Raw genomic sequence first — 21674 nt, forward strand, 5'->3', positions numbered from 1 at the left:
TTCACATATATATCATAAAATTATTTTTAAAATTATATTTTAGTTTACATCCAAACATCTTCTCAGATAAACTCAAAATATATATAAATACGTGGAAGAAAGTTTCGGGAGAGGGCCTTTCTTTTTTTTGGGGGAAAAAAAAAGTGGCATTGTTATGCTATGAACAGGAAACTTTTCCCTCTGTGAAAAACTAATTGACTAAGCTACCCCTGTCCTACCATCTAATCTTTGTTCCCGGAAAACAGTGGATCAGAAGACCGTTCCACGATGTCGTCTATCCCCACCCCCGACGGACCCTCCGGTGCCTTGTTCGTCACGGTCGAACCACTCCTGCTCAAAAACGGCGGCCTCACCGTGAACCCCCATTGCTCTGGCCGCCCCTCGCCTCCGAATCGCTCGTGCTGGAAATAGTTCCTTCCCCTTCCACTCCCTACACTTCTTGTCCTATAACCCCTCCTCTGACTGCTCTCCCTTGTGAACGCTACGCAACTATTTGTTCGCTTTAGTAATTGCCTTCGGGCATCCTCCGGTAATCTGAGAGTAAACCTTTCCCAATTCTCTCCGGGACGAAGCTGCAAGGAATGACCCGTGGAGTGAGAACGGGGGAATAAGCCAGCCAACCAGAACCCCGTTGACTTTGACCGAGGAGTCCGGCTCCGGTTCACTGTGTGATTTCGGCTCAGAATCGGAGACTCCGGTGCCGCCGTGTTGATGTTCTCCTGGGGCATCTCACGGGAATTCAAACCTGAGTCAGGGTGAGGCGAATCGACGTCCGGATTGGGGATCTGAATGGCGACGAAGGAGGAATCACCGGGTTTTGGAACCAGGTTGGCGCGGCAGAGGGGGCAGGTGGAGTGAGAAGAAAGCCAAAGATCGATACAATCAGGATGAAACACGTGGCTGCATCTGGGGATCAAACGCAGAGTTTCATCATCTTCGAACTCGTTCAAACAGACGGCGCATTCCAGCGAGGTCCTTCCCATCTTAAGCCCCTTGACGGAGGAGTAAACGAAAGTGGGAAAACTATCGATGATCTCGGGTTCAAGACCACGCGGTCGACGGCTGCTGATGCCGATCGGGAGAGTGAGGTCGAGTCTTCCTCTCATTCGGCGCTCTGCGCATTGGCGGGTGTAGATGGAAAGGAAGCCCAAAATGAAGAAGACGAGGACCAGGATGACCATGATGATGGCCATGTTCTTGTCGAACTTGAGCCTGGCAAAAGGGTCGGCGGGCGGAGGCGGGGGAGCCGCGGGGAATTGCGCGGTAGCCGAGAAGGCAAGTAGAAACAGGACAAGGCAGCGGAGGCCATGGCGATGATGGAGACTGGAGGGCGGGGGGATGGGAGGAGGGGGAGTGTGGGAATGGACTGTCATAGCTGATCATCAGGTTGAGGGGCTTGCAGCTATCGGAAGCAAAGAATTTTGCTGCAAATCCGACACATGATGCCGTACGATACGACGCAGTGATGGCTGCCCCACTCTTGCTTTCTTCTTTTGTGTGTTTTTGCTCAGAATGGGAATGATGGTGTTGTAACTGGAAAGCAAAGCGAAACCAAAAGGCCGGGCGTTAAATATCACATGCCATGCTTTCGGTTGAGCCCGCCGAGGAGAAGATATAAAGATTTGGGCGCGGCATGCAATAGATGGGGTATCTTTGGGGACCGTTTTCCTTTTAAACTTTTTTCTTAACGGAAGAATAACTTTTTTAGTTCAATGTCGTGTGATTGATATTTTTATGCATATTGTGAATTTCTTGGTAATTTAATTTCAATCCGGGCAAAAAAAAAAAAAAGAAGAGTTGACAGAAATGGAGGGAACGCGCTCGGAATGAGAATGGGGACACGGGGTTGTTGGATATGATGTGCTAGGATGGGGGAACGTAGGATTTAGGGTAATGACTTTTAAAAATGTGGGGAGGGAGAGCCGCAAATAAAATATTCCCAATAATCCACATTTACTTCTTGTTTGTTGTATCTGAGGTTGGCGTCCCCACATCACGACATTGTCGTGGCAAAGACATGCGAATTGGGATGGAGTTTATGAGGGGGCTTTGGTCCCCCAAGTTTGGGCCTCTAGAATCTAGATTATGCATTTTTTATTTGTCGCTACGCTTGTCCAGTGCGATTCATTTTCTTGCTTTCTTCCTCCGTGACGGTGGCTTTGTTTTATTTATGCGATTGCTTCCAGAATCCACTTCGCGAGCTTCCCCACATTGCCTTTTTATCTTCTTCCGAATTGCAACATTTATGCCAGGATCGATTCTTGGATTCTTCTGTTACCCACTTTCGGGTCGTTCTTTTGTTAAGACCTCCTTCCTTGCCGTTCTATTGGCGCATGTGTGGGGTATACGCACATATATTTTGAATCTTAGTGATCCCGGAACCGGGGAACCCACAAAAAATGTTTCGTTGTGCATAACGAATAAATAATTAATGTGTTCCTTCTTTCTCCTCTGCAGCAGGGTATTTGTTTTGTTTTATTTGCTCCTGATTAATAACACAATTCAAAGTTTGTACAGTGCAGTGAAATGGGAATTAAAATGTCAAGCTTATTAGTTAGGGCTGCTTAGCCGGTGGACCTACGACTACGTGGGTGTTTGAAATTTGATATTCAAGTTGCCTGAGCAAATAAATGAAAAGCAAGGGTCAATCTCAGGCAAATAAACACGCTGTTGAATTGTTAGAAATTAGAAGGTGATTGCACGTCATTAGTTTTTAATATCATGGAGAGGAAGATGTTGGGACGTCATTTTCCGTCGCCGTCTGAGCCTAAGGGTTTAAACGTCCTATGGCAGACCTGGTTTCGTGGAAAACACAAAGTTGGTCCCAGTCGCGCGAAGCAATTGCTGGTCCCCTGTTGAATTCCTCGCCCTGTGGATTGAAATTCATGGCAGTTCAGTGAACCACCACTTCCATTTAACTAATCCCAGTCTCCACCGTCTTCAACGCACCAAACAATTATTTCTGTTTTATTTATTTTTAATTTCCTGTCATTTTATTCAACAAGTTCATCTCCGGTATTCTAGTCTGCTCACCTGTAAGTGCAACTCTATGCTTTCCAAGTACTTGTCTTTGCTGCTTAACGCCTGCCGCACCCAACTGATATTTATTATATTCAGCAGATAAGTAAACCCAAAAACACACAAACATATACATTTTTAAATGCTTTTTTAGTACTGGTCTCTGCCATTGCTTCTGGCATCAGTTCTTCAAAATTTGTGGATAATTAATACCCGTGGCATTATCACTTGCGCAAGTTTTATAAGAAAATAAAATTAATTAGTTCAGCCACCACTGCACCGCAGGCCTGATGCCAGTCGTCTATTTCACTTATTATAATTTAGTGGAATTATCAGAGTTATCTTAATCTTTATTACTAATTTTGAAGAAACTGGAGCCATGTCTGACATGTGCACCACTCACTAATTAATCACAATTAATGAATATTTGGAATCAAATTAAATGTGTGGTGGGGCAAAGCGAGCGGAACCCAGTGTCACGCTTCTTTGTGGAGGCATATGATTAATTCACATGCCTAACTACGGGGATAACTTGTTTCATTTTTAACCTTACTCTTCAAAGTCCACGAAGCTCATCATGGATCCTTATTCATTAATTGCAGCCGCAGCATATCCCAATTCAATTACGTGCCCCATCCCACTTACTACGTACTAATAAGTCATCCTAGAGGATGGCCGCTTTTGTACCTAATTAAATCGCCTCTCATCCATGTCGACTGTTTTAAATTGTATACTTTCCAACCCTTACAGAATATAAACACATAAAAAAAAAAAAAAGTTATAGGAATTTCTCTGCCTTGCTCGTCATACACATTCTGGGAAACATGAAGCTTGAAATGCATCCTACATATCAACTGTGCAAGTATGCCAAGCTTTAAATAAAAATCACATCTCATTTTAAACAAAAGTGTTGATTAGCAAACTTGTATGTTTAATAACCGACAATATATAATAAATAGCGAACACTAGTTTTGATTTTTGCTTGTTCGCAAAGTTTTATGTTATTTCCGTACCATTCATTTTACAAAGATAAGGGAGTGGGTTGGTCGGCGGAGAGTGTATGGGATGTGATGAAGCGGTCGTAGGCGTAGCGTGACTGCGAGTGGTGGCTGCCCAAGCTTCTGGTTCGATACCCTCTTCTGCCGCTGCTCATTCTCGTAAATGTTGCCACGCAGCTCTTCGTCCGTTTCAGCCTCGTCCCTATCCTCACCTCCTCCAACCTCAGCGTATATCTCTCCCAGTCCTCTCCTACTCCCTCCCTCCTCCAGCTTCTCCCGTTGACCGAGACCTCCCAAACAGTATCCCCATCAGCAGTCCCGTTGACCTTGACCGACTTGGACCCACCCTCTCCTTCACCGTCCTACTCCGATACCCTCTTGTATTCCCCCTCCCTCCTCCATTATTCTCGTTCTCACTATTATCGTGCTCGTTTTGTTCTTCTGAATCTGGAATTCCGACGGCTACCAAAGGCGTCACCTCGCTCTCGCTCTGCAGTACTACCGGAACCAGCAGGTTGGCCCGGCACAGTGGGCACGTGTAGTGAGACGCCAGCCAGCCGTCGATGCATTCGGGGTGGAACACGTGCCTGCATTTCGGGATTAACCTCAGCGTGTCATCGTCTTCGTACTCGTTCAAGCACACCGCGCATGCCAGCGCCCCTCTCCCCTTCACCGTCGAGTACAGGAAAGTGGGGAAGCTCTGGATGATCTCCGGGCTCACACCGCGACCCTGGGCGCGGGAACTGGATCGCAGGGGCCCCATTGGAAATGTGAGGTCGATGTGGCCTCGGAAACGGCGTCTGTCCCCACATTGACGATTGTACAGGGAAACGAAGCCCGATACCAAGAAGACGACGACCACGGCGCCCATGATGATGGCCATGGTCTTGTTGTCGTAGGTCATCATGGGTGGCTCCATGATCTGAGCAGGTGCCTGCGGCGGCGTTGCCTGTGACGAAACATGAGGCATAGTAACACTGGTAAGTTCATCGTCGAGTTTGAACAGTCTGGGGATGCCTGCGCCTCTACGCTCCTCGTTGTTAGTGTTACTCTTCATTTCCTGCCAAAGGATTTATCCGCCCATTCAGCGTTACTTTTAAAAAAACTAACCTGTAAAACACACAACTGAAGGCAGAGAAATATACGATCGCCGCCGCCGACTGGCAGTGGGGCTAATACATGGAGTGTACGGTTAATATATTGTGTTTTAGTTAATTTGATTAAATCATTAAACTTTATGAGTCTAGGGAGGCCAGGACGCGACCGAAAATTTGGCGCCCCGTAGCGCATGCCCAAGGGATAATGTTTTTGATTCATATGGCAAGGCAATAAGGACAGCCAGGGGAGCAGAATATGTCAAATCCAATCACATCCTATATATGAACCTCTGACCTTGCATTATTTCCAGGGGTTCTTCTTATTCACTTAAAAATGAATATCTGTCCATCTCTTCACAAGATAAATAAAACTCTTGGCTGATAAATAAGGATGAGGTGCTTGTATTAATTAATAAATAATGCATGACCTCTGAAGTAGCTATATATGTGTACATATGTCACACTGTAAATGGCATGTCTTCTTCAGTCCCCATCTCAAAACAGACGGGAAGCACACAGATATCAGGATCCGTCACTCCGATGGAAGTTGAAGGGTTATGTGCGTGAGAGAGATGTTAATTTGTAGGGAGCTGGGGAGTGGTTTGAGCAAGGCGCTCCAGTTAAGTAAATAGAGGGTCATACCCATATGCGGTTGGTAAAGGTTGGTTGCGTATATGAAATATAAGGCAGCAAAGAACAATTGTCAGGATAGGTCACTGTCACTCCATTATACAGCAAGGATGGGTGACTTGCGGGATTGGTCACGTGGACTTGCATGCTTCTCGTGTTTGTTTAATTTAGTGGGGGATGAACCATTTGCTTTTCACGTTTAAAACAATACTCATAAAACTGAAATGCAACACTATTAAAATGATCCCTTCAGTCCCATGCCTCCCAGTCGATGGGCTTGAATCCTCTGCATTCGCGAAATGAGTGGTAAGAGTGAATTGAAAAAACAAAGGTGGAGTTGTTGGCCTCAAACCAAATGATTACATGTGAGCCCTACCTACAATCACTTTTTGTAGTGCGTGTTTCCGTCTAAAATGCGTTCATCATCCTCATCCATGCACAGGATCCAAAGGCGTTTTGATCTGATCTTATAGAAATAAAATTGGTATCATACTTAGGGATCATGTATTCATGTCACTCTACTTCTACCAAATATGATACTCCTCCGATACTTAATATAAGACGTATTTAACTAATTTAATTATATTAAAGAAGTTAGGTAAGTTAGTTAATTATAAGAAATATGACATGTTTTTCCTAAAACACTATAATTATCTTTCTTAATTTTCTCCCTTCCTTTTTTACTTTATTATAGTTGAGGAAGTATTTATAGGGTAAGTCTAAGAAAAACTGATAAATATGAGAAATAAATATTATATTTAAGACCAAAACCAACTTAACAATTAGTTTTTATATTAAGGACGGAAAGAGTATGTTGTAAAAGATAAAATAAGGAAGGTCTCGTTTATAAGGGATTTCTTTTTACGAGGATAGGGCTTCTAATTTTTTTTTTATAGATTAAGTAATTGAATCCCACGAGTGAAAACGAAATATATATTTCTTTCCGGTGTATTTAAATGAAAAAACAAACGAAATATATACATCGAAAAGCAGGGATCGGAACCTGCAGGGAAAGGATAATGAAGTCGTAAAACTGAAGACAGACAAAATTTCAGAAGACGGAAATCACACACTATTGGGCTCAAATTTATAGTGGGCCGACCCAAAATAGTCCATCTGAGTCATGAGGCTCATAGCGAAAGTCATCGAACGAATGGACGGTGTAATTATGTGATAACGAGTTCCGGTGAAGAACGCTGAGAACTAAAACAATCATCTCTCTCTCTCTCTCTCTCTCTCTGTCTCACACACACACGCGCGCGCGACATTGAGAGAGCAAGGGAGAGCAAGGGACGAAGAGTAACTCCAGTACAAACACACCTGATAAAATGGGGACTTTTAGACAGACGGAGGGGATTCACATAAACACAATCTCAACACTAACCCAGTGATCTCTTCATCACCTTTTACCAATATTCACTGCCCGTAGTAAAATGCTCCACCTGCTCTTTATTATAATAAATTCTTATAATTTTTAATACAAGACCCTTCGTCTAGAATTAAGCAATCCTCTCTGCTTAATGAACTTCGTCGAAAGTAATTTTGAAGGTTTAAATTCATTAAATAATTTTAACTGAATTGTTTGATTCATTTAAATTTATTAAAATCAAATGGAGTAGCTCCCGAATGTGATATTCGCATACTTCCATCAGTGCTGTTGTACTGTGCCAAGTTGTATCCGGTATTAAAGACCTTTCACGTCTCTATAATGCATGGGATCAGTGCATCAACACTGATGTGAACTGAATCTAAATCTAATATATATTGTGCACTGATGTCAGATGTTTCCGGTTGACCCACTTTGTTAGTTTTAGTTATATTAAATTAAATTTCTGATTGGATTCACCAGGCGATTCGTCTGACGGCAGCCTCGTCGTTTTGGGATGTGGGGTAACATAAAGGGCCGGAAAGTAAACATAACGTATAACATCGATCAAATAACTGAATAACCGGAGGGGAAAAAAACCTAACCTCTAATTTTACAATTCTTTACCTACCACACTCAACATGTTTTGTCGATGTCCCATATATAAGAGTTTCGTGTGACGACCCATGCATAGTCAGAAACCGAGAGAACCATCGATCTGTGTTTAAAGTGGACGTATTTATGATCCATCCTGAAGAACTATGATGCTTGCACATGCAGGCAGGCCCCTGGTTTTGGGAAGTAGCGGTAGCGGTTTCGCTATGCTGCACTGCACCGGGTCTCACTGCTATAAACATTACTAACAAACAAGACAAACTCGTTTGTGGGACTTTGGAATGCACCAACTTGTTTCTTGTCCGTCGATCATCCTCACTTCTCACCACCTTCTTCTCATATCGTTTTTCAACACACCGACCCCATTTTGTTGCAACATGATGTCTCTTTTAACCTAACCTCCTCCAAACTCCCCACTATATTTTATATTCTGGATATTCACAGAGGTTCTGATTCTATATCTTTATTATGTCATGCCCACCATGCAATTTGGTACGTCCGAAGTTGTCGGAAATGTGGATTCGTTTATATATATATATATATATAGTATATGCGATGGAACGAAACCAGCTAGCCCTTAATTTCATTTATCTTATTCTTCCCCGTGTGTCTGTGTGGAAGACAACGTTCTCAATATTGCAAAAAAAATTTCTCGATGCGTAAAAATTAACAAGTCATGCATGTGTTTCTGCGCCTGTGCGTGTCTATATGTATAATATTAGGGCAGATTTAAGGCAGAACAAGTGATCCTCGATCCTCCAGCTATAGCTGGCACATAGGTCTGGTTAAAAAATTGTCAGTTTGATCGTGCATTCCAATATATAGCTTTCGTAGCAAAGAAACCTCAGATTTATAATTCCTTTGTAGTGTAAATGTGTCCTGAGAAACAAGACGCACGAATTCTAGGATATACCATTCAATTTAAACATGGTGCTGCCTTATTTTTTTTCACATACCATGATCCAATGTATGTCATCAAAATAAACATAAGCAACGCGGAGAATGATGATCGATAGATAACAAATTGAAATTTCACCGACAAAGTGAGAATCTTTGAATAAATTAAAATACATCACGAGATGTAAAGAAATAAACAAACCATGGTTATTCCTTCAGGTCCTAAGTATGTAAGGGCAGTAATCGCACGTTCTCAAAAAAAGTGTACTATAATATTAATATTACATGTCCCAAGACGTCCATCGATCTTACTGGAAAGCATAATTAAAGATAAACCGCACATTTAACTCATAGGTACTGATGTCTTGTTAAATAATTGCTTAAATTAAATAAATGAGTTGAATTTTTGTGATTAGGTAATATGAATATAATTTCTTTACGGAATCACGTATTTGATAATAAAAAACAAAATCATCGCTCTTCTGTCTTTTCTATTTCTAATCCAGGAAAATCATTGTACTTCATGTCAAGGAAAAGTGGAACTTAAGCCTTTAATTTAATCAATAGAACTGAAAGAGTTCATTGTATCTGGTGAGGGGGGGGGGTAATAATATTATTAATTTAAGCACCGCCAGCTTATGTATACAAGTTGAGTGGACAGCGATGAACTGATCAATTGATTGCGTTACTGCAATTCTATACGCGGATATTTCAGCAATGATGCATAAAGACAGCTTGTGATACCCAAAATTACAGTTAGGGGGTGTCTGTGATACACAAAATTATTTGTTAAAAAAATACTTTTATATAAATCAAAACAAAACCATTTATACATACTTACTTAATATATTATAAAATTATTTTTAAAATTATGATTTAGTTTTTATCTAAATACCTCTTAATTTATTTAACGAAGAATGTACGAACTTTTATCGGCATCTTTTATATCTTTTGAAATGACGGGACATGTACGTTGCATGAAAACTTGTGTAATAATAATTTGAATTATGATTTATAAATGTCACTATTTGTCATCAAATTTAGGATTTAAGTACATCTTTGTCTTGATTTTTTCTTGGGTCCAATTAGCACCTTAATTAAACTATTAATCAGAGCATATTATTTCTTGTTCTTAATATAAAAGTTAGTTGATTAATTTAATTAGATTAAAATAATTAGTTAAGCTAATTACTTATAATAAATAGGTGTTGTCTTTTCTAAAATATCCTTACTAATCAAGTGTCATTTGATGAAATATTTAACATGTACAATTATTATAAGGACTATCTTTGAAAAAATGAATAAATACAAGAGACAAAATAAATTAGAATATCATCATATTTAGGACCAAAATTAAAAATCAAATTAACTCTTATACTAAGGACATGAGAAGCATATCTCGTGTCTAAGTCGGGGAGAATTAAACAGTACTACCTTCAGTTCTTAATATAAAATCTTGTTTGACTTTTATTTTGGTTCTAGATATAAAACCCCAATTCATTTTGTCTTTCATATTTATGAATTTTTTTCAAGGTAGTCCTTCTAATAATGGTAGTTTGAGCCAATACACTTTATTAGTAAGGATATTTTAGGAAAAACAATACATATTTATTACAAATAACTAGCTTAACTTATTTTTTTAAATCACTCAAATTAGTTAACTAATTCTTATATTTAAGACCGGAGGTAGTACTCTATACTAACAAACTCTGCATGTTTCTGGCACCGCATTCAAAGGGAATGCATCATTGTCCTAATCTTCTCTCACGAGCAGTGTGGCCTTATCTGAATGCTTGAGCGATATTGATCGTTAATTTTCCCAGTTTGATTGGCCTTGAGTTATTATTTTACCATGATTATTTTTCAGTAGATTGTTTTAACTTCCAACAACGCAATCATAATTGAGATATATTTTAATTTAGTTATGATTAAGAAAAAACAAATAAAATTAATTATTCGGATGCTATAAATGATATATATTTCTAAACTGCAAGTAATAGTAAACTCTCGTCTCATGACTAAATGATCGGTGTGACGGGTTCATGAATTATCCAAACAGTTATTAAATATATGATCGACGCATGACAGCGGTACGCGTATATCTTCACTGATTATGAGTGGAATTAAATAGTGAGATAAAATTTCAAATCAATCACTTCTCATCCAGTGAAAAGAAAGTATCGGCGATACTCTTAGGCTGGAGGATAATAGAGGTCCAGAGATGGGATGAAAGAGTGATCATAATTAGTATACTTGTGATTTTTAATATAAAATATATTTAAATAATTTAATTAGATTAAAAAAATTAGGTAAGTTAGTTAATTATAAGAAAAGTTATACATTTTCCTAAAACACAACAATTATCTTTTTTAATATCTCATCTCCCTCTTCTACATGATTATGATTGATGAAGTATCCATAGAAGTAATTTAGAGAAAATTAATAAATATGAAAAATAGCCCTTATACTTAGAATCAAAACCAACTCAAGAATTAAGTCTTATAGTAAAAACAAAAAGAGTATTAGATAAGCTTATGTCCTGGAAAACCTCACCCAGAATAATCCGGGAATTCATTGAAACTTCTTGCACGGGACATGTGTATGCCATTAATAAAAGCGATAGCCTGTTATTATTTTTAAATCGTCTTTAACCACCATCATAAACATGATAAATGTACAGTCGTCAATTAATTAACAACGTAAAACATAAGTGTGTGTGTGGATATGTACAATTTTTATTTCAACACGGAACGTACGTGTTTATTATCGACCATATATTTTTATCATAAATAAATCCAAGTATATTATACTAAAATATGAGAAAGAATGGATATATACATATACAGTCAATATATTTGTATCTGAATGAATGAAATATGCTGTTTTTGGCGAGTGACTGAGTGAGAGGGAGTAGGAGTCATAGTATAGATTTGTTAAGCAGCGTGTATTATATGAATTTGAAGTTGGAATGTGGTAATTTTGAGGCGGGAACGCGAGGGGCGTCGTTTCCGCTACCTCTGCACGCCGTGCCCCTTAATGTAAAGGTGGGAGAGAGCGCCACGTCAGCTGTGCGGCCCCTCCCTCCACCCACACCCGCCTCCACCACCAAACAAAAAAAAAATCCATAGGTACGTTATGTGTTTGGATGAAACCAAACCGTGGTATGGAAAAGTAATTCTGGAGAATAAATTCTGGGGAGAATAGATTCTGTGAAGAATAGATTTTGTAAAAAAGTGATTCTGAGAAGTGAGAGTGTTTGGATAGTTGTTATCAGAAACACTTTTTATATATACAAATTGCTAAAAAAAAGATATAAGTTAATATGATAATACAGAAAAAATAGATTTTATGATATATTTTAATTTGAAAGAATAAAATTGTTGATAATATATTTTTTTACCAACATAATTAATAATACATAAGATAATATAATTAATAAATAATTAATGTGTATATATATTTATAAAATATAAGATTAAATATGTTTATCAAAAAATATGTTTATAAAAAAAATAACAAAATACATATCATATAGGCTCTTACACTCTCCCTTTTTTCTCTAAAAGCAAAAAATTTTTGCTTCTTCCAAAACCATGGTTTTGGTTTTTAGAGGGAGTGTTTGGGTGATTGACACCCCAAACCATGATTTGGGGTGTCATCCAAACACACCCGTAGTGTTTGTGGGAGGCTGATCTCGGCGATTCTGATGCAAATGTGTCCGTGGAAGAAGGGGCCTGAATGCACCCTGCATCAGACCTTGGCCCGGATCGATCCAATTAAAAATAAATCACACACACACACACACCTCCCTCTCCCTCTCTCTGCTATCGCTTACTTTTCAGCCTAACCGTGATGGGGGTCTAGCGACGGGAAGCTGCATGCATCAATGATCAAACTAGTTATCTAACTATGGGTTGTTACGTGAATTCTCTGCGCCTACACGCTAAGTAATCTAAAACCCTCCACCTACCCCCACGAGCCGAGTTGGAGGCCCTACCTAGCTACTTCGCTCTATGGCCTGAGCTATGCACGCCATCCGCTTATCTCAACATCTTCCACGTCCCTTTCTCCCCCGGCTACGTGGGGAATAACTGCCACGTCTTCTTCACTTTCAAATTTCTCATTCCCTGCCCAATTATTTCCAGCTGCGGCCTGTTCTTATTTTTCCTCCAACCAAAAGCCGTCATATCCATCCATGGTCTTCCTATTACCCACAAAAATGGTTGTTTATTCATTCTGCACTATTCATATGAACTCCTGAAATATAAAAATCCAGAAAGGACATATTGTTTGACGCTGGCCAGTAACAAAGTTATACACACTCTCCCTGGCTTCGCGCGGGAATCATGGGAGAGGAAGTGAACAGGGTTGTGTATGTAATTTATTCATTTAAATGTCTGGAATATCATTTTTTTTCAATAATATCCTAACAATTATTCCATCACACTCCTTCCAATTCTAAACATAAGACATTAATCTACTCATTTTTTTATAATCATAATCATTAATCCTATTAACTTTTTGTATTGATTGTAAATATTATTCTTTTTTTCATAAAAGAGTAATTCTGAATGCATAATTTTTTTAAAAATAATATTTTAGAGTGGTCAATACTTTTTTATAAACAATTAAGTTAACTGATTTTTTAGTTTTTATAAACTAGTTATATAATTCTTATAGTTGTGACCAAAAGAACATGATGCAGCCGTCCTATTTTGATAAATAGTACTCCTTTAGTTTCTGATACAAGAGTTAATTAGAGAGTTAATATTAGTCCTATATATAAGACTTATTTCACATATTTATTAATTTTTTTTCAAATTAACCTTGTTGATATTTTTCTAACAATAATCAAATAGAAGAATGAGATGGGGAACTAAGAAATGTGTTTAGGGTGTTTTAAAAAAAAACATATCATGCTAACTAGTTTAACCAACATCTATAATTTATTCAAATTAATTAACCAGGTCTTATATTAAGAACTAGAAGAGTATTAATTTATGACAAATTTAATAAGTTGGACTGTATAATCACTGTTGTTAGTGTTAGCGAGAGGTAAATAGAAGTACATAAGCTGCATTGGAGACAGGAGCGGGAAGCGTTGAAATTAAACGTTCGATCATATCGTTTTTGCCTTAAATCCAATATCAACCAGTAGTCAATGAGTATGTATTTTCTGATAGCACGCACAGAAGAAGAAATCCGATGATCACGAGAATACGCACAGCAAACGCCGGCGTCTGCACATACACTACTTCTTCCGTCCCTTATTATAAGAGACAAATAACCAAATTACGTTGATAAAAAAATAGTTAAAATTAGTTGATGACAATTAATATGTAAAAAGTATAATGTTTTTTCCAACAATGCCCCCATTAATAAGGAGAGAGAGTATGAGAGGGAACAATTAAATTTTTAAAAGAAAGAGAAGTGGGAGGGAGAGATAGTATGAGTTGGAGACAAAATAACTATGGATAAAATAGGAAATCAATACAAAAAAATAGAGACAACTTTTAAGTGTCTCTTATATATGGGAACATGCCATGAGTATCAAATGTCTCTTATAATAAAAAATGGAGGGAGCATAAAACAAGAAACGGTTTCCCAGAATTTGAGGTTTTGGTTACTTCACGACACAGTTCCTGGCTTATTTATTTATTAACACCCATCTATCTGAGAACAGGGCTTCGATTTCTTGCTAATAAATAAAAATCCAATTAGCTTGCCAGTGACCGAAGCATATTATTAGTAAATAACATGAGGCGACTTGTACGTTGCGCCCGGCTGCCTCGGTTACCAAGCCGTATGGAAGCGTGTTTTGCGGTTGAAGCACATGCGAGTAATTACTTTTTTTAATCATTGGCCCCTCAAAATTAATAATGCTTAATTGCACAGAAACCTGGATTACTCTTGTTTTCATTAGCTGCAACCCGCTTCCAAATTCGGACAAAATGGTTCAATGACGTGTCTTACCTAGCCCCTACTACTTTAGGCCCTCTATATCCGCGGCTCCCGATTGCTATGTTTTGTATCATACTTCCTTCCTCTTCACGTTTAATTACTTCGGTGTTTACAGTTTGACTTGCGTTCACTTCTCATCGGGTTCAATTAATGTCTCACTCAATACTAACTAGTAGCAACGTGATGTCTAATAATACTAATCTGACTTTGTTTCATGTTGACTTGTTACGGGCAGTTAGCGCGCAGTACAGTTTATGAGCACATTTCTCTTAACGAGGTGAAAAGTACAGAGAGTCGTGTTATGCGTGTTAATAAACTGTGAACACTTTAACCCATTTCTTTCAGAAACTCTTGCACATATTCTATATATTGTTCTTCTAAAATGCACGCCATTGTTATTCATTACACAGTTTTACTAGGTAAAAGTTGATAACAGATCCATGTCATGGTGTTTTCATTAAATCGCTTATTACGTCAACATAATATATAATATAACTGACTTCAAATTTTACGCAATGCATGGAACCCACGTTTATTTATCGAGCCATTGCATTTGTAAAATTTTATGTTTTTTTTCCAAAGAGATAATATGCAAAAGTACGTCGCGCAGATACTGGATGGAGAGATATCTAAAAGACACGCATGCAAATCTCTCTTCTGCGGACCGTTTTCTTGTCATGCAGGGTCAGGATGATAAAAAATAGGCCGAGAACATATTGCGCACCGGCCCAGCAATGAGTTCGACGGGAAGTTATGCCTTAGTTTTTTTTTTTTTTGTTTGTATGCCTTAGTTTACATGCAGGAAATAATTATTAATTACTGATCTGTACCAAAAAAATATTACTCCTCCATATTTAATTAATTTGATTGGATTAAAAAAGTTAGGTAAGTTAGTTAATTATAAGAAATATGATATGTTTTTTCAAAAATACCATAATCATCTTTCCTAATATCTTCTCTCCATCTTCTATTTGATTATGATTGAAGGAGCATCTATAAGGGTAATTTAGAAAAAATTGATAAATATGATAAATAAGTCTTATATTTATGATCAAAATTAACTCAATAATTAGGTCCTATATTAAGGATAGGAGGAGTACTAATTACTGATGCATCCACCTTACATTTAATTAATTAATTAAGAAGAGATGCTATCATGGCACGGATGATGAAGGAGGCTTTAATGTAGAATAAGGCGAACACGGTAGGCGCTGGCTAGCGTAACAAGACACTCAACAATTAATCGTTTCGTAAACTCTCAGCTTTTAATAAACAATCCTGATAATGGAGTTTAATTAGAGGGGTGGCTACTAGCTAGTCGTAGATCTTAATCAATCAAACTTAATTGCCCTGTCATTGAGACTTAATTTCAGTGAGGGGAATCTCTTAAATTACATTTTTTCTGGATACATTCCGAGTAATGCCAGTTGGGGTTTGGATTTTCTTATTTCCTGGTTTAATCATTTCCTAGTCATAGATCAGAGATTGGCAGAGCAGCTTATATTAAATATAAGACGATCGAGGGAATAATCGTAGAGCTGATTTGATTAATGGCATACAAATTATATATACATAGATTATGGTGCTAGCAATATTCCCCTGTGAACGGAGAGAACCAAGAAAATTAGGAAAGAAAACCCAGAGAATGTCTCGTCGAGATGTGGTCAGACGGTTGATATTTATACTTAATAGAGGTATAATAATGAATCATGTTCGTCTTTGGCAAGAGTAAAATATGAAGGTGAAAAATCTAGTTTTTTTTCTTCCGTGGGAAGCTGTGTTAAAATATGCATCGCATGATATTCTGCCTGACTGGGCTTGACTCTTTTTTTCTTTTTTCTCCCCCCTCTTTTTATATCTTGCTACTTATTTCCTTCGTTCGTCATAACCATCTTCATGTTTAATATTCTCCATATAATAAGAATATTTTTGAAAACAAGCAATAATTACAGCTTAAAAAATTGGAATGACATATATTTAAGAAAAAAATAAAAATCTAAACTAGGATAAATAAATAGGGAGTGAGAAAGTGTAAATTATAAAAACGTACTGTTGTTCGGTTTATATATCATGCAGTGAGAGAGTTTTTAACTAGCATTTAAGTCAAAAATTTTATATACCTGACATGATAACAAACACGATTAAATAACCACATGAGGATGAATCTAATTGAAGCGGGCAAATGAAAGGAAGCAGGAATAATGACAAAAATCCCAACAGTAAAAAATATTAATTCATGTTTTTTTGGGTATACAAGAAGGCAAAAAACCTAAAAGAGAAAACTAAGTAGTAGGGGATTGCAATCTTTCCGCACCAGAGTCCTCAAGTTAGGAGGAGCGGTGTCATGGCCGTGCTAGTAAAACCAATCTTAGCCAGAGCATCTGCAATGATATTAATTCATTTTTAATGATGTGAAGAGGGAAAAATGTTATGGAAGAAATGAAACGAGGAGGAACAGAACAGGGGCCTCGGAAAGTGGAACTAAGGAAGCGAGGGGGGGGGGGAGCGTAGTGTGGATGGCAGACGAATACAGAGTGGCTCTTTGCTTGGTCACATGGATTCCTCTGATGTCTGACCCTGTCCTCACCTTCTCAACTCAGCTGTTTGGTCCTTGTTCTTTCTTCCCTGTTTTTCCTCTTACGCTTCTTTTTGTTTGTTGAAAAGAAAAAACCATTTCCCTGCTATGGATTTTTCTGAGAATCTCTGAGTTATTTCCAGCTTTTCGTCACCTTTCTCTTTTTCATGTCCATGTATCCGACCAAATTATTAACAAATGAAACCGCCCCCCGCTCTCCATATTCTATTGCCAATATACAACTACTCCTCCTGTCTTTAATATAAGACCCATTTAACTAATTTGATTAGATTAAGAAAGTTAGGTAAGTTAGTTAATTATAAGAAAAGTGACATATTTTTCCCAAAATACCATAATCATCTTTCTTAATACCCCCTCTCCCTTTTCTACTTGATTATGGGTGAGAGAGTATCTATAGGGGTGATTTAGAGAAAATTGATAAATATGAGAAATAGATCTTATATTTAGGATCAAAACCAACTTAAGATTTGGATCCTATATTAAGGACCGGAGGAGTATATAATATTGCAAGAAGGCGTGCCTCAACAGCTAAAAGACTGTCTAGCCCTTGAACTGAACTTAATAGCCGCATGTCGACAAGGGAGATGACCGTCCCCGTCCCTCCCGGTGCACACCCTGCTTCGTTCACGAAACTGGTATCTGATACAATACACGGAGGCTGTTGTTTCTGGCCCCCTCGCCAACCAACCATTATTTGTATTTGTAAGCTTTCCCACCTAATTAGAATGGACTTGCTGCACACAAAAATATATTCCACTCCCTCACATTTTGTTTGTTTAGAACCAGTTGAATATGAGTCGTTCGACGGGCAAGATACAGCTATTCACGAATCGAGATTTTGTGTGTATATCTTATTCACACTTGTTTAAAGAAAACAAACAAAATCCTATTTGTCAGTTCATAAAGTGTAAGATTTTATAAAATCCATCTGCAAAGAGGTTGTTCATGAGTAGTGTGTTATATATATATATATATATATAGTTTGCAATTGGAGACAAGAGAATCCTGTGTGTGTGTGTCCCTATATCTATAGCTGCTCTTGATGTGGTTTGTGAGTTGTGAGACTTGTGGGCGGTCAAGGATAAAAGGCAGGGGTTTTGCGAAGAAACCTCACGTGCAAGCTGCTGTAGCATTTTGTTTGTTTGAATAATCCAGCTTCAAGTTGCAAGACTTTCTTCCTCGGGTCCAGGATAAAAGGCCGGTTTGTTCGACCATTTGTGATCGTATTCCGCTCCACCTCTGAGCTTATGCTACCTTTCCAAGTTTCTTCCTTGCCTTCCCCAAACTCCTCTTCTACAGCACCTCGCTATTAGCCCTACATCTTTATTTATCTTCCTTTCTTCGTTCCAGCCTCTGTCTTTCACTCTGTCTCTCAGTGCCTTGTTGGGAGGGGAAAAAAAAGTAGTGTGTCCTTTGCGAGCAACAGGGAGAACCACAGCAAATTCTGATCCAGGCGAGCAATAATGGCACTAGAGACTGTAGTTTTCTCGCAGGATCCCTTCTCACATAGTTGCTGCAAGGACTCGTACTCCTTTGCCGCGGCTTGGAACCCCGACGACCATGGCTTCCTTGCAGAAGAAGAGAAAGCCCCTGTTGGAGTGCTCATCAACAGCAACGTAGACGACAGACGTGTCCATGCAACTTGGGATTCTAACTCTTCTCCCGAGGCCTGCACCGCCGGCCCATCACTGATCTCCCCTGCTCCCTCGGGTCGTCGTAAACGACGTCGCACCAAGAGCGCCAAGAACAAGGAGGACCTAGAGAGCCAGAGGATGACTCACATTGCTGTGGAGCGCAATCGACGGAGACAGATGAATGACTACCTGGCGGTGCTTCGTTCCCTGATGCCTCCATCTTACGTTCAAAGGGTCAGCTCAAACTCCAACCTCCTTTTTCTCTGCTAAGTACAGCCCGTCCTGTTTGTAATAATTTGGTCCTTATTTTTGAAGTCAAGAATGAGGCCCTAATTTAATTATGATATTATTACCGACGTAGAACATGGTTTTTGTTTCTGTGGGCCGAAACAGGGGGACCAAGCTTCTATAATAGGAGGCGCCATCAACTTTGTTAAGGAGCTAGAGCAGCTATTGCAGTCAATGGAGGGACGAAGGATGAGGACGAAGCAACAAGAGCAAGAGTGCGGGACGTGCAGCTCGCCCTTCGCCGAGTTCTTCACGTTCCCCCAGTACTCCACCCATGCAAATCAGAGCAACACCAGTTCCCAGCAATGGGCCGTCGCAGACATTGAAGTCACCATGGTCGACACCCACGCCAACCTCAAGATACTCTCCAAGAAACGCTCCGGCCAGCTCACCAAGATCGTCGTCGGCCTTCAAGCTCTCAGGCTCACCGTTCTCCACCTTAACGTGACGACTCACGACGACATGGTCCTTCACTCTGCCAGCGTCAAGGTTGCTTCCCACTTTCTCCATTTTATTAATTATTTTATGCCATGACTGAAGAGGTCTTTCCCCATTTTGATTACGCTCTGTTCTGCTTCTTCTTCTTCTTTTTATTAGAATGCTGAAATTGACAATTTTATATCTGTGATTTGGACGGAACAGCTCGAAGATGGGTGTGAGCTGAACACGGTGGATGAAATCGCTGCTGCTGTGCACGAAATAATGCGCAGAATCCAAGAGGAATCGCCTTTCTGTTAAAACTCGAAGATGTGATCTCTTCTTCGTCTTTTTTTTTTTTTTAATATTGGGGATATCTTATCTCTGGAAAGGCGGGGATATAAAGTGTCGTTCTAAATCTAATTATGATGCCGTCTCAATCGACCCTGTGAGATAACTAATTATGAAAAAAGATATTAATATTTTAGTGGAGAAATGCGGTATTGTTGTGTAATGTATGGTGGCTGAAAGCATTGTCCCTGCGACTATGCGTCACACATCTCCAATGCAATTACAAGATTTTTCTTCTTTCCTCCCTTGCCACTCCAGCTGTCGGAAACTAGCCCCAGAAAGTAAATCTTAAACAAATGGTCAAATGAAAAAAACATTGAACAAAAATTAAAGGGGATATTCAATTATGGACGGCATCCTATATATCCTGCCGTTATCCGTATAGATGATGGATTATTAATTAATGTTAATGTTGCTTACGTTGGAATTAGATTTGATGCCTTGCGTTATTACATGTACGATACAATGAATTACTCTCACTTAATTTTTTTTTTTTGGGAAATAAAAAAAGAAGTAAGTTTCGAATCGCTTATACGGGACGCAAATAGCTAGAATTGAGGTTTTTGTCTTTTTTGGGGTCAATTGGGGCAAGATAACATATTGCCCGTACAACAAAATTACCTAATCCCAACCTTTATATGATTGGAAATCACCAACCATCAGATTTTTGGCCAGCAACCGATCATCATTTTAAATTTATTTCGCCCCGTACATGCTCTCTCTCGCGAGTGGAATCCTTCTTTTCTCGCTTGAAACAGGCGATAAATTATCGGAGACTGAAATTGAGACTATTCAGTTGCTCCAGATTTCGAGAACGCATCGTACGGTACTTTTGATTGCCTTGTCGCATAGAGATTTCGGGAAACAAAAAAAAAATCCAACGGCCATAAACTAATAGCGTTCCAGTAAATCGACGGCAGGCATCCGTAAACAATAGAATAATAAAAGAACGAACACGCACACACACACAACGCCATTCGGGGGGCTGAAATGTTCGTAAATTTGCTCATTTGAAACAGCGTAGTCTTAATTTTACGCATTTTAATGCTCTTAATCATCTCCGTGTTCAAGGCTGAATTAGAGACCTTCGATTTTTTTAATGATAATGAACAATAATGTCTAGCCTTAACAACATTTCTTTTGAAAATTATCCACGCACAATTTTCATTTGAAAAATTTGTAGTGTATGATTTTAAGGGAGACATTCGGGGTCTGGCGTTTTAACTATAGGAAATCCAAGAATAATAGTAAGCTAGCTTCAGTTGGATGGCCTTCACGGTTACGCTGTCCAATCGAGCAAGCTCCCTACATATAAATTAATATGAGCTGGAGTGCAGTTTAATCATTCGGAGACTCCATTATATTGCCCGATTATGAAATTACATAGCTATGGCTACCTCTTCCCAAAACCTTCTCATTCGTGCCCCTGGCTTTAATAGAAAGAGATAAACAAAAAGGGAAACAAAATATGAAAGAAGATCTATATATGGATTGGGTTTCAAGTTTCAAATTTCTAATCGAGATCAGGGCAGAATCATTACGACCAGTTTAACAGCAACACCCACCATTCCTAGTGATTAAATTAGAGAATGGGTAATTATACACGTACCTTCCATTTTGTCTCCCACATGTAAATATTCTTTTAGCGTCCTTTTTAATTTCTTTGTTAGCTTCTCATCAACTGCACGATGCATCTATTAGTGCCCACCCGTTTGGAATTCTGAAGAGAATAATAGTGCTCCGCGAGTTTTTGTATATATTCGAATATTAATCACACTAGAACCAAATTAAAGGGTACGAACATTG

General features: G+C 38.8%; 3 protein-coding genes across 3 annotated transcripts; 1 reads left to right on the forward strand and 2 right to left on the reverse strand.

Annotated features, from left to right (window-relative positions):
* Positions 1–137: 137 nt before the first annotated feature.
* On the reverse strand, positions 138–1708 carry LOC114729079 (RING-H2 finger protein ATL11-like). The gene has a single exon (XM_028916035.1). It carries the CDS (start codon positions 1371–1373, stop codon positions 222–224), a length of 1152 nt encoding a protein of 383 aa, XP_028771868.1. The 5' UTR covers positions 1374–1708; the 3' UTR covers positions 138–221.
* A 2558-nt stretch (positions 1709–4266) lies between these two features.
* On the reverse strand, positions 4267–5073 carry LOC114729070 (RING-H2 finger protein ATL11-like). Its single transcript, XM_028916026.1, has one exon. It carries the CDS (start codon positions 5071–5073, stop codon positions 4267–4269), a length of 807 nt encoding a protein of 268 aa, XP_028771859.1.
* A 13280-nt stretch (positions 5074–18353) lies between these two features.
* On the forward strand, positions 18354–20060 carry LOC114729080 (transcription factor bHLH96-like). Its single transcript, XM_028916036.1, has 3 exons — positions 18354–19046; positions 19206–19589; positions 19743–20060. Exons 1-3 carry the CDS (start codon positions 18642–18644, stop codon positions 19836–19838), a joined length of 885 nt encoding a protein of 294 aa, XP_028771869.1. The 5' UTR covers positions 18354–18641; the 3' UTR covers positions 19839–20060.
* The last annotated feature ends 1614 nt before the right edge of the window (positions 20061–21674 follow it).

The sequence above is a fragment of the Neltuma alba genome, unplaced genomic scaffold (assembly GCF_004799145.2).
Source record: "Neltuma alba isolate B1F8T4 unplaced genomic scaffold, ASM479914v2 tig00012600_pilon, whole genome shotgun sequence".
In the NCBI taxonomy this organism is placed as follows: domain Eukaryota; kingdom Viridiplantae; phylum Streptophyta; class Magnoliopsida; order Fabales; family Fabaceae; genus Neltuma; species Neltuma alba.